Source organism: Rhinoderma darwinii, chromosome 3 (assembly GCF_050947455.1).
Source record: "Rhinoderma darwinii isolate aRhiDar2 chromosome 3, aRhiDar2.hap1, whole genome shotgun sequence".
NCBI lineage: Eukaryota > Metazoa > Chordata > Amphibia > Anura > Rhinodermatidae > Rhinoderma > Rhinoderma darwinii.
Genome location: NC_134689.1, coordinates 392,370,414 through 392,384,287, shown reverse-complemented (window position 1 = coordinate 392,384,287; position 13,874 = coordinate 392,370,414). Strand labels below are relative to the sequence as shown.

General features: G+C 39.1%; 1 protein-coding gene across 1 annotated transcript in view; it reads left to right on the top strand.

Annotated features, from left to right (window-relative positions):
- SHFL (shiftless antiviral inhibitor of ribosomal frameshifting) overlaps positions 1-13,723 on the top strand; it is a 36,920-nt gene extending 23,197 nt beyond the window's left edge. The window contains exons 6-9 of the mRNA XM_075858953.1: positions 6,019-6,174; positions 8,357-8,460; positions 11,515-11,663; positions 13,055-13,723. Coding sequence (XP_075715068.1) covers positions 6,019-6,174; positions 8,357-8,460; positions 11,515-11,663; positions 13,055-13,272 — 627 coding nt within the window. The 3' untranslated portion in view covers positions 13,273-13,723. The remainder of the gene's footprint in view (positions 1-6,018; positions 6,175-8,356; positions 8,461-11,514; positions 11,664-13,054) is intronic.
- The last annotated feature ends 151 nt before the right edge of the window (positions 13,724-13,874 follow it).

Here is a 13,874-nt window from a genome sequence, read left to right as displayed (position 1 = left end):
TTGAATTTGCAGCATCAGGAGGTCATATTTACAGAAATCAAAAGCTCTTTCAATCAAAAGAAACTTAACAGGCCAAGTTACATGTTAACATAGGACCCCTTCTTTGATATCACCTTCACAATTCTGGCATCCATTGAATTTGTCAGTATTTGGACAGTTTCTGCTTGAATATCTTTGCAGGATGTCAGAATAGCCTCCCAGAGCTTCTGTTTTGATGTGAACTGCCTCCCACCTTCATAGATATTTTGCTTGAGGATGCTCCAAAGGTTCTCAATAGGGTTGAGGTCAGGGGAACATGGGGGCCACACCATGAGTTTCTCTCCTTTTATGCCCATGCTGGGTTTGCAAAAAAAAGGAGTCTCCACGGGCGCTGCTGCACTTCAGTTAACACATCAATACATGAGTAATGATAAGTATGTACGACAGGAAATATTATAAAGATTTATTGATATAATGAGGCTACGCATTTCAATGCCGCACTGGCATCATCATCAGGCCATAAAAAAACAAACAAAGTTCACTGGTTAAATAACCATACTATTAGGAAAAAAAACCCGCCAATGTGACCGAGGTCAGAGTGCTCCAATGACGTCATAGGTCAAGGTTTGGATTTAAAATATAAATATTCGCAAAAGCAATGAGTAGTTAGACATATAAGAGAAGGAAAACAGTACCTTACAATACTAAAGGAAAAAAACATTAAATATCCGCAAAAAATTACATAATAATATGATAAAGCTAATTTAAACTACAACGCGGCGTACAAAACATCCAAAAGGATGCTAAACATAGAGACATCCATTAGGATGCCAGAGTAACCTCCATTTAGATGTTAAGGGACCCAAACATCCATTTGAATGCGTAAGTTAATAAACATCCATTTGGATGTAAAAGTAACATCCATTTGGACGCCAAGAGCAGCAGCGTCCATTTGGATGCACACAATGCATCCGTTTGGATGCTAAATGAGAAGACATCAGTTAGGTGTCCAACTAAACATATTGGACAAGCTATTAGAATAGCAAAGTACAGCGAATGTACAATTATATATTTAGTAAGATGAAGCAGCAACAGATAAAATTAGAAAGGAAGAAAACAGTATCGGCACATGTAGAGACTGGACGAGAGACATCATATAGCAAAAAACGACATTATAAAAATTATATAAAACGGTTAGTATATAAAAACATGTGAGCTATAAAAGTTATACATATATAAAAAATTATAATATAATAGAATTTCATTTCAATGAATACAATAATACACAAAAAGCGGCATAATAGACTCATATTAGTTAAAAGAAAACCGGAAAATCGGAAAGCTGGAATTATTAGCAAAACGAAAAAAAGGGCTAACAGGGTGCCATAAATTATAACCAAGTGGGCATATCTGAAGGAGGGACCACTGATAATTTTTATGAGACTAACAGTAAACGGAGAAAAAAGAATAGGACTTCAAAATAACGATCTTTCAATAGTAACATCACACTAATAGGATTTTAATCTAGGGTTGATTCTGATATATCATTCAGACCATCTGGTTGGAGGGTCTTCATTTTAAAAATCCAGTCATTTTCACGCTGTTTCAGCTTGCTGAATCTATTAGTAACATTAAGTGGAATCTGTTCAATAGGTGTGATAAGTATGTTACTAAAAAGGCTGCTGTGTGTGGAAGAAAAGTGACGGGAAACACTATGCTTCATAAAGCCCGTATTTATATTGCTATGGTTATTGATCCTTGTCCGTAGGCATTGTGTTGTGCGACCAATATACTGTAGATGGCAGGGACATTCCAACATATAAATTAGATAGGAGCTCTTAATATTAAAGGATTCCTTGGTTACTGTGGATGTATAGGTGGTGGCTTTGTGAGCCATATTAATGCAACACATGCAACGCTGACGACCACATTTATAGGAACCAAGTGTCTTAGGGAGCAAGGTAGAGCAAGATACCGTGGAGCTCCTTAATCTGCTTGGTGCTAAAATATTTTTAAGAGACTTAGAGCGTCTGAAAGTGACAATTGGTCTGTCTGGTAACTCAGCTTTTAAAAAGGGATCGCTCTTCAGGATATGCCAATGCTTATTCAAAACCTCCCGGATTTTTCTGTTTCCACTATTAAATGAGGTGATAAAATTATTACTGAAATTATGGCTCTCTTTTTTGCCTATTTTCTGCTCAATGCAAGATTCTTGTCATAGTTGGGCAGCCTTAAGACGGGCCCCTTTGATAAGACTCGAAGGGGAAAAAAAATTTCCTTGAATCTTTTTTCTAGTAGATTGCATTCCTCCAAGAAGTCCATATTAGTCGTGCAGTTTTTTCTAACCCTTCTAAATTGTCCGAAGGGAACATTTTTTATCCATGGGGGATAGTGGGCACTATTAAAATGTATATAACTGTTGACATCCACAGATTTAAAATGTGTCTTTGTTATGTCAAAAGCAATGGTCAGGTCTAAAAAGTCAATGGACATAGTAGAGAAGGTATGGGTAAAAGACAATCCTAAACTATTCTGACTTAAAGACTCAATAAAGGATGCGTTGATTTTATTCTCAATCACAATTCTTTTAGCTTCGATAATAAATATTTTAACCAAATCAAAGGGTGCGCTATGGGTTCGAGATTTGCACCTTCTTATGCCAATCTGTATATGGGATATTTTGAAGATCGTTATATCTATCAGGATCACCCTTTTAAAAGTAATATTTTATTTTATAAACGTTATATTGATTACCTTCTTTTCATTTGGTTGGGTAATGAGGCAAGAGGCTACATCCTTTATTGAGTCTTTAAATCAGAATAGTTTAGGATTGTCTTTTACCCATACCTTCTCTACTATGTCCATTGACTTTTTAGACCTGACCATTGCTTTTGACATAACAAAGACACATTTTAAATCTGTGGATGTCAACAGTTATATACATTTTAATAGTGCCCACTATCCCCCATGGATAAAAAAATGTTCCCTTCGGACAATTTAGAAGGGTTAGAAAAAACTGCACGACTAATATGGACTTCTTGGAGGAATGCAATCTACTAGAAAAAAGATTCAAGGAATTTTTTTTTCCCTTTGAGTCTTATCAAAGGGGCCCATCTTAAGGCTGCCCAACTATGACAAGAATCTTGCATTGAGCAGAAAATAGGCAAAAAAGAGAGCCATAATTTCAGTAATAATTTTATCACCTCATTTAATAGTGGAAACAGAAAAATCCGGGAGGTTTTGAATAAGCATTGGCATATCCTGAAGAGCGATCCCTTTTTAAAAGCTGAGTTACCAGACAGACCAATTGTCACTTTCAGACGCTCTAAGTCTCTTAAAAATATTTTAGCACCAAGCAGATTAAGGAGCTCCACGGTATCTTGCTCTACCTTGCTCCCTAAGACACTTGGTTCCTATAAATGTGGTCGTCAGCGTTGCATGTGCTGCATTAATATGGCTCACAAAGCCACTACCCGTCACTTTTCTTCCACACATAGCAGCCTTTTTAGTAACATACTTATCACACCTATTGAACAGATTCCACTTAATGTTACTAATAGATTCAGTAAGCTGAAACAGCGTGAAAATGACTGGATTTTTAAAATGAAGACCCTCCAACCAGATGGTCTGAATGATATATCAGAATCAACCCTAGATTAAAATCCTATTAGTGTGATGTTACTATTGAAAGATCGTTATTTTGAAGTCCTATTCTTTTTTCTCCGTTTAGTGTTAGTCTCATAAAAATTATCAGTGGTCCCTCCTTCAGATATGCCCACTTGGTTATAATTTATGGCACCCTGTTAGCCCTTTTTTTCGTTTTGATAATAATTCCAGCTTTCCGATTTTCCGGTTTTCTTATAACTAATATGAGTCTATTATGCCGCTTTTTGTGTATTATTGTATTCATTGAAATGAAATTCTATTATATTTTTTTTTTTTATATATGTATAACTTTTATAGCTCACATGTTTTTATATACTAACCGTTTTATATAATTTTTATAATGTCGTTTTTTGCTATATGATGTCTCTCGTCCAGTCTCTACATGTGCCGATACTGTTTTCTTCCTTTCTAATTTTATCTGTTGCTGCTTCATCTTACTAAATATATAATTGTACATTCGCTGTACTTTGCTATTCTAATAGCTTGTCCAATATGTTTAGTTGGACACCTAACTGATGTCTTCTCATTTAGCATCCAAACGGATGCATTGTGTGCATCCAAATGGACGCTGCTGCTCTTGGCGTCCAAATGGATGTTACTTTTGCATCCAAATGGATGTTTATTAACTTACGCATCCAAATGGATTTTTGGGTCCCTTAACATCTAAATGGAGGTTACTCTGGCATCCTAATGGATGTCTCTATGTTTAGCATCCTTTTGGATGTTTTGTACGCCGCGTTGTAGTTTAAATGAGCTTTATCATATTATTATGTAATTTTTTGCGGATATTTAATGTTTTTTTCCTTTAGTATTGTAAGGTACTGTTTTCCTTCTCATATATGTCTAACTACTCATTACTTTTGCGAATATTTATATTTTAAATCCAAACCTTGACCTATGACGTCATTGGAGCACTCTGACCTCGGTCACATTGGCGTTTTTTTTTTCTTAATAGTATGGTTATTTAAGCAGTGAACTTTGTATGTTTTTTTATGGCCTGATGAAGATGCCAGTGCGGCATTGAAACGCGTAGCCTCATTATATCAATAAATCTTTATAATATTTCCTCTCGTACATACTTATCATTACTCATGTATTGATGTGTTAACTGAAGTGCAGCAGCGCCCGTGGAGACTCCCTTTTTTTGCAAACCCACCATACCTCTTGCGGTTTTTCATTTCGAAACACCGGCTTTGAGTCCTGGCAGCAGCAGCATTTACATTTCTCATTGCCTATTATCATCTTACACCAGGTTAGTAGCATTTGCATTTATATACTACCTCTTGCCTGGATAATCTACACTATGTGGCGCCGTGTTTTCTCTTTTTCCATATCTGCTTTTATGCCCATAGCAGCCAATGACACAGAGGTATTCTTTGCTGCATGAGATGGTGCATTGTCATGCATGAAGATAATTTTGCTATGGAAGGCACGGTTCTTCTTTTTGTATCACGGAAGAAAGTGGTCAGTCATAAACTCTACGTAATTTGCAGAGGTCATTTTCACACCGTCAGGTACCGTAAAGGGGCCTACCAGCTCTCTCCCCATGATTCCAGCCCAAAACATAACTCCGCCACCTCCTTGCTGACGTTGTAGCCTTGTTGGGACATGGTGGCCATTCACCAACTATCCACTACTCCATCCATCTGGACCATCCAGGGTTGCACGGCACTCATCAGTAAACAATACGGTTTGAAAACTAGTCTTCATGTATTTCTGAGCCCACTGCAACCGTTTCTGCTTGTGAGCATTGTTTAGGGGTGGCCAAATAATAGCTTTATGCACACTTGCAAACCTCTGGAGGATCCTACACTTTGAGGTTCGCGGGACTCCAGAGGCACCAGCGGCTTCAAATACCTGTTTGCTGCTTTGCAATGGCATTTTAGCAGATGTTCTCCTAATCCTATGAATTTGTCTGGCAGAAACCTTCCTCATTACGCCTTTATCTGAACGAACCCGTCTGTGCTCTGAATCAGCCACAAATCTTTTCACAGTACGATGATCACGCTTACGTTTTCTTGAAATATCCAATGTTTTCATACCTTGTCCAAGGTATTGCACTATTTCACGCTTTTCGGCAGCAGAGAGATCCTTTTTCTTTCCCATATTGCTTGAAACCTGTGGCCTGCTTAATAATGTGGAACGTCCTTCTTAAGTAGTTTTCCTTTGATTGGGCACACCTGGCAAACTAATTATCACAGGTGTCTGAGATTGATGACACTTAAATCCAATGTGCATAATAATTTGGAACACGGTGTATGTACCTATAAATTGAGTCCTATTGATACAACAGGTAGTTTTACATGTAATATCTTCTTCAAACCTCACTGAATACAAGCTCTTTCATTTAGCGGAATATTAATGTATTTCTAGGACCTGGCTGCAAAGTTAAAGCTTTTGCCACTGACAGAAAAAAACTTGAAAATGTTTAACAATGCCTCCGAAAACCGAATCCCTTTTAATGAAAGACTATTTTCCTGCAAGGACTGTGACAAGATGTGGTGGAGACGCGTTCCTCAGAGGAAGGAGGTGAGGATTACTCTATTCTTATGGTAGAATGTGTTGTTGACTGTAACATTTCTTTAATTTAACGGGTTGTTGGATACATTGACTTTATGCCAACTGTAAACACATTTTATGATACATTATTATTATTATCCCCCCGCCCCCACCATTCACTCTTAACCACAACTCCCATTTTTATTGCAGTAGTGTTTATTGACTACTGAAGCTTAAAAGGGTTATCCCATGACTCATTTTCATAACAAAAGACCAGAAATGCTGCTAATATCTGTTTTAAATTAATTGGCAGTATTTCTAGCATAAAACAAATACCTTTTCCATCATTTTTTGTGTCGCTGTGTACCCCTTAGTGCTGCTGCTAATCTGTTCTGCTGTGGGAGTGGCTCTGAGCAGAATCAGACTCTTTTTCCCACTGGCAACTGCCAATATAGTCCCTTCTTACTACTCCTGCTGAAGGAGTCTACTCAGCTATGCTGCCATGCTACTTCAGAGGCTCTGCTCCTTTCCTGACAAGCAGGCCATAAAGCTATTTCTATTAGCTACTCACTATGCAGAGAGCTGGCTGTGGGGAGATCGACTGAGCATGCGTGTCCACCAACAATTGGCTCATTAGGTAGACATGCACATTGCTATACAATTTGTACACCAGGTGGTGCAATACTAATGTCACGGCTATGAGGTATGTGGACCCACTAGGCCGCTCCGCCGTAGTGGAGTAGCAGCTGGCCAAACAACAGTCAATAATAGTCTTTAGGACAAGAGTACCTGGATTGAAGATTAGGCAGACACTTGGCGTTGCAGACACTTGGAGTAGCAGACACTTGGCGTAGCAGTTGTTTGATGTAGCAGACGTTTGATGTGGCAGACACTTGGCACAGATGACACTTGACACAGATGATACTCTCAACTCCAACACTAGACTTTGCACTGGAACAAACACAATTACTGGACACGGGATACAGGATACGGGAACACAGGGTACAACTAAGGGAGCATTTGCAATAATGGACATGGGCAGACTCAACAACACTCAGGCAAGGAGGAAGAGGGCAGAGTCCTTTTTATAGTTCCTGGTATGCTGGGATAGGATGGGGGATATTTTCCTGTTGCGCGCGCTGGCCCTTTAAGGCTGGGAGGGAGCGAGCGCGCACACCCTATGCACAGCAGCAGCCGAGGGCAGTATTGTGTGGAGGGAGACCCTGGAAAGTGCTCATAGGTCTGCAGCCATTGGCAGGTAAGTAATGCTGTTGGTCTGCGACTGCAGCCATTACAACTATGTAAGTAAATGTCATAACATTTCACTGTATCATTTTTGTAATAGCATGTGAATGGCAAACATTATTAACTTTATTTGATCTATATAATGAATATCTAATTTAATGGTGGAACAACCCCTTATTTATTTCATTGGTGGTTGAGATCATGGTGGGACTTCCTGCTGTCGTAGAGGGGGAGAGAGAACTGCTTCATAACTAATCTGTCAATATTGCATTAATGAGATGAGATTACAGACTGAAGAATAGTGTTCCATTATTTTTCCTGATCAGCAAATTGTTCTTCTTGTGGTCGAAATACTCAATGCAGTGGCCTGTTTCAACCAAAAGGTGTTCAGTCAGACTTAGGCCCCATGCACACGACTGTAGAACTCGTCCGTAATTGCGGGCCATAATTGCGGTCCGCAATTATGAACCCATTCATTTCTATTTACGGGCCGTAGAAAGCTGCCGCAATAGATAGGACATGATAGGTTATGCTTTGTATGGGAGCACGGGCCAAAAATGCGGGTTGCTGTCAGCGGCAGGCCGTGCCCGCAATCATGGGCAGTGATTATGGGCACGGCCGTATGCATGAGGCCTTAGTTTTGAGACAATATTTAGAAGAAAAAGACATGGACCGCACAATCCACAATGTATACGTTGATCTGAGCCGCTAGGTATAATTTCTAATCATGAACATGAGGTTCTTAGTTAACATTTTGATCAAGTTTTGATTAGTTTTGAGACCTTACTCTCAGTGTCCACATTGTCACTAGCTGAGAGTGCTGCTTCTGTGGATTATCCATTGGATAAATCCATCTCTTACTTTTGTAGACATAAGGCAGCACATTCTGGAGATCTCTCTTCACCTTCCATGCCATATAGATTGCTGTTTAATAGAACAGTGTTATAAATCATTTTTGTCCGTCTAGGTGTCAAGATGTCACAGCTGTCGTAGAAAATACGACCCTGTTCCTTATGACAAGATGTGGGGGATTGCGGAGTTCCACTGCCATAGATGTGATCGCATGTTCAAGTAAGGCACCGAGGAACCTCCATATTAACTGTAATATGTCTGTCCTTATAAAACACCCAGCCCACTTTGTTCTTTTTCTTAATAATTAATCCCAATTTTTTAATGGGACCATTTATTGTAGTGAAATACTTTTAAAAACTTTTTTCTGTGGTGGAATGGAAAAAAGAAATGCAAACCCACCATTGAGGCAGATTTACTACAGTGTCTGGGCCTAGAAAGTGTAGAAAAATGCGCACATTTTGTCGCAGTTTGGCACAATTTTGAAGCTTGCGCCTCGCTAGACTCTGTTTAAAGTGTACTAATAAGGGGCGTGGCTTAGCGAGTAAGTGGTGCGGTTTGCCTTGAAATGGGGAGTAGCTTACATCGCACCAATGTATGCCAACAAAATTCTGTCTCAAACTAAGCCAAATCAAAAGTGGTATAAGGAATAGAAAAGTGTCCAACAGGTCAGGCAAGATCTGCCCAAATTATCATGCAGCATTCACCACTGTGATAAATTTGGTGCATTTTGTGACTTTTGTGACTTCAAGTGAATAGGAGCAGAGCTGCAGTACTGTAGCACAGCCGCTATACACTGGTCGGAGCCATCTGCTTCCAGCACCGTCCACTGCATATCTTCCCGGCTCCTGGAGGCAGCCGGAGTGGCTGATTGGTGCGGGGTTTGGGTGTCGAACCCCCACCGATCATATATGATTACCTATCCTGTGGATAGGTCATCTGTACAAAAAACAGACCCCAACCTGGACAACCCCTTTAATATGTTCCAAGGGTAAAGGGGAAGGGTGCGACCCAGGACTAGAAAGGTGGATTTAGTAGAGGGGCGGCTGAGTGTATAAAAATGTTACCCATGCCATCCAATCAGATGCCTGCTTACTTATAAGTATAAAAAAGAAAAAAGAAAAAAGAGATTCAGAAATGTAAATAGGCACTCTTGGGCTCAATAAAATTGAATAATTATTTTATTTCTTGACTCCAGATAATACCGGAAAGAGTAAATTTATACATATACAAAAAACAATTTAAAAAGAGAAATCTCCTGGCCAGGGAAAGAACATACGAGTATTATTCAAAACACAAGTAGTATAACCTAATAATTGTGTGACATAATGTATGTGTTTCAAACCATTTTACAAAAGAGTTTCCAATAGGAAAACCGCCATGATATGTTCACACCTGCGGTTTCCAAACATATATTCAATGTGTATCAGAAATACCAAGAAACCTGTTTAGAACAATGGTTAATCATATAACATGTAATAAGCCTTCAGAATATAGGTAATATTACAAGAAAAATATAAAGTATGATATATATATGTACCACACATTAACAAGACGATTTCTTGAAAAACCGCTAGACTGTATTCACATTTGCGGTTTCCAACCATATATGTATTAGGTATAATAATGTTGCCAAAGGACCTTTTGACAGTAACTATTGATGTTATAATATACAATAGACCCTTCGAGACAAGATTGATATTACCAAATGGATATATAACATGATGTATATGTTATACAATTATACAATTGAATTTCAAAATGGAAAACCGCTGGACTGTATTCACACCTGCGGTTTCCAACCATATATGTATTATGTATCCAAATATTGCCCAAGGGCCTGTTCGAGGTTACTGTTAGTGATATTAATAAGGAAGATATTTTCTACCTACGTATGTAATATGATTTGGCTCTCAACAATAAAAATGGCCTCATTAATTGAATAAATGTGGTTATAAGCACGTTTTTTTCACTCTCATCGAGTAGATGGATAATTCCAATTCAAAGCTGATCACAATAGGAAGTCTCTTTCCCAGACCCACGAGTCTGTATGTAGCTCTCAGGCAGTTGAATGTTCGAAGAAAAAAACTTTTTGATATTATAAGCTTTTCAATGGATTTTTACCTTCACCTCCGACATCCAATAAGTGCCAGGAAGACCATGCAAGGAGATAATTTACTCCGATGTAGAAAGTATAGTAGATCTCCTCAGGAGGAAAATTCACCTGTATGGTCACACAATTGATTTAAAAACAGCCACGACTCCACAATTACTTCTCTTGGCGCCTTCCTCTATAGATCCATGCTGGTAACAACCATTGTACTCACTGGGATAGAAGCCCAGAAATGCAGGATCATGCACTGAAATTTCAGACGAAAAGAAGGCACTCCAAGAGGAACAGACCAAGCCGGGCAGAATCGCACGCCGGCAGCCGAATAGGTAACATATACATCATGTTATATATCCATTTGGTAATATCAATCTTGTCTCGAAGGGTCTATTGTATATTATAACATCAATAGTTACTGTCAAAAGGTCCTTTGGCAACATTATTATACCTAATACATATATGGTTGGAAACCGCAAATGTGAATACAGTCTAGCGGTTTTTCAAGAAATCGTCTTGTTAATGTGTGGTACATATATATATCATACTTTATATTTTTCTTGTAATATTACCTATATTCTGAAGGCTTATTACATGTTATATGATTAACCATTGTTCTAAACAGGTTTCTTGGTATTTCTGATACACATTGAATATATGTTTGGAAACCGCAGGTGTGAACATATCATGGCGGTTTTCCTATTGGAAACTCTTTTGTAAAATGGTTTGAAACACATACATTATGTCACACAATTATTAGGTTATACTACTTGTGTTTTGAATAATACTCGTATGTTCTTTCCCTGGCCAGGAGATTTCTCTTTTTAAATTGTTTTTTGTATATGTATAAATTTACTCTTTCCGGTATTATCTGGAGTCAAGAAATAAAATAATTATTCAATTTTATTGAGCCCAAGAGTGCCTATTTACATTTCTGAATCTCTTTTTTCTTTTTTCTTTTCTATTTAATTCATATCAGGAATGGCACCGTGCTATATTATATTGCAATTTTGGGTTCTTTAGGTATGGTTTGTAAAAACCACATCTGTTTTTCTTTATATCTTACTTATAAGTATCTCTCTAAAATTGCACACTGAATCTGATTGGTTGGTGGACTGCACAATTATTATATTTGATATTTCGTTTTTATATTTTTCTTACATTTGCAGGGGATTTGCACAGATGGGACTTTCATGCCCTTGTTACATTTGTGCCACTCCAGTCTTACCTACTCGTATCCTCCCTCCCCGCCGGAACACTGGTCCAAGAACCCGAAACCCTCATAGCTGCCTTGGAGAAAATTGTTATAACCGAAAAGGTATAAAATGGGCTCATAATAATAATAATAATAATAATAATAATAAAATAATTATATATGGTAATTATAAAGTAATAATTGTCACGATCTGAGGGGTATGTGGAGCCACTAGGCCGCACCGGCGTAGCGGGGTAGCAGGTGGCCAAAAAAACAGTGTATCAAGTCAATATAAAGTCCAAGCACAAGGGTACCTGCAATAGTCCAGACAGTAACAACGGCTTCGGCACAGATGGGACCTTGGCGGCAGGTGATGGAAAACATGGCAGAGGACATCAGGCGTGGTGTAAGTCAGCAGGCGTAGTAGACGGCACAACACGACTCAAGCACGAGAGATGGCACAGGAACAAATATAGCACTGGACACAGGTAGCAGGGCACGGGAACAGAGGGAACAGGATACGACTAAGGGACCATTTGCAAGACTAACAGAGGAATACAAACAACGTTCAGGCATGGAGTAAAAGGGCAGAGCCCTTCTTATAGTCCAGGGAGATCATGGGCTAATTAATGATGTTTTACGAGTGCACGCACACCCTACGGGACACAGCAGAGTGGAGCGGAAGTGAGCGCTGGCGTCTCCTGGGGAGGAGATGCGGCCAACGCTCACCAGACCATGGCTGCGGCCGTCGAGGGGTGAGTAATCCCGATGGTTCACGGCCATGAATGTTACAATAATACTGCCAGAACCTCCGAAAAAGGCCATACTTACAAATGGACACAGCCAGGTCAGAAACGCTGATGAAGGAGTGAGCAGGTGCTTTAAATAATAATAGCCACTCCCACACACTTTCACCCCATTATCCATTTATTTCTATTGAGGCACTTCACTCATTACTGCCCTCTATATTTCACTTATAGTATTACACTTGCACACACACTATTCATTTATTATTTCTTACTACACATCCCATGCACCACACACCACTCCCCTCAAGACCAGTGGGAGTGGCTATTATTATTTAAAGCACCTGCTGACTCCTTCATCAGCGTTTCTGACCTGGCTGTGTCCATTTCTAAGTATGGCCTTTTTCAGTGGTTTTGTATATGTCCCCTTGTTTTTATCGGTTCTGTCTAATAATACTGGCAGGTAGAGTTTCAATTGGCCCCTTAAAATAACCGAATTTATGAGATAAGAAAACAAAACTCCAAAATTGGAAAAAAAAGAAACATTTAACTTACGTGGGCGTGAGTATGGCGTCCTTGCAGTCTGCGGTTTTTATAGCCAGGGACATAAGTGTGACGTCATGAATTTAAACTAATTCTTTGGCAAGAGATGTGTGTTTGGTGTCATTTTATAGCCAGGACTCTACGTATTGAAATTACATAAGGCATTAGCGGGAAGGATTGACCCAATAAATGTATGAACATTGACTTCTTTCTGTCTACACACAGTGGCCTACATTCCCGGCTTCCAATGCGTCCATCCCAGGAGCAGGGCCAAACATAAATTTCCCAAAGTCCTGTATGCCAGCATGCTGCACGTGAGCACAGGGTCCACAGTGGCTACATGCCTTAGCCAGGGCAGCCTGACCCAGTGTGATATTGATGATCTCATTCTGGATGACATACAGGAGTCTGATGAAGACGAAAGTGACAGCAACGACAGCTAGAATCGGAACGCAATGGCCAACTATCCATAATGAGTCTCCATTTTTACCGTAGAGTCCATTTCCTGGGCCAACTACTAGCCCGTTAGCTGATAATGTGTGATATTACCTGAAAGCACCTACACTAATATTTTAAGGAATCGCATGAATGACAATTACCATATATATATATATATATATGGAATATATAGAATTGCTATATCCTAATACATTAGTGAAGGCTCACGGAGGTTCCTATTGTCTTCAATCATTGATAAGTGCCTTATTGTTGTCGCTCAGGACTGTGGGGATGAGTAATTTTCACTATCGGTTCCTCCTGGTTTACTTACAGCCTCCATTCCTGCTTTTTAAGGTCTTTTCTTCCTCATTTACTTGGATGCAAAGTTTTTCTTCAGCATTCGTTGTCATTTCAATTCTGTCTTAAAATGTTACAGGAAATTAAATGTTTTGAATAAACTTTTGTTAATAGAAAATAAGAATATCATTTTTGGAGCACATGTGTTTAGAGTGTGTTTTACCATCACCCGAAATCTTCTGATATGGCCAGGGACATTCTCCAGACCCCTTTACGTGGTGAGAAGTCGGAGAAGGGCAGTGACAACACT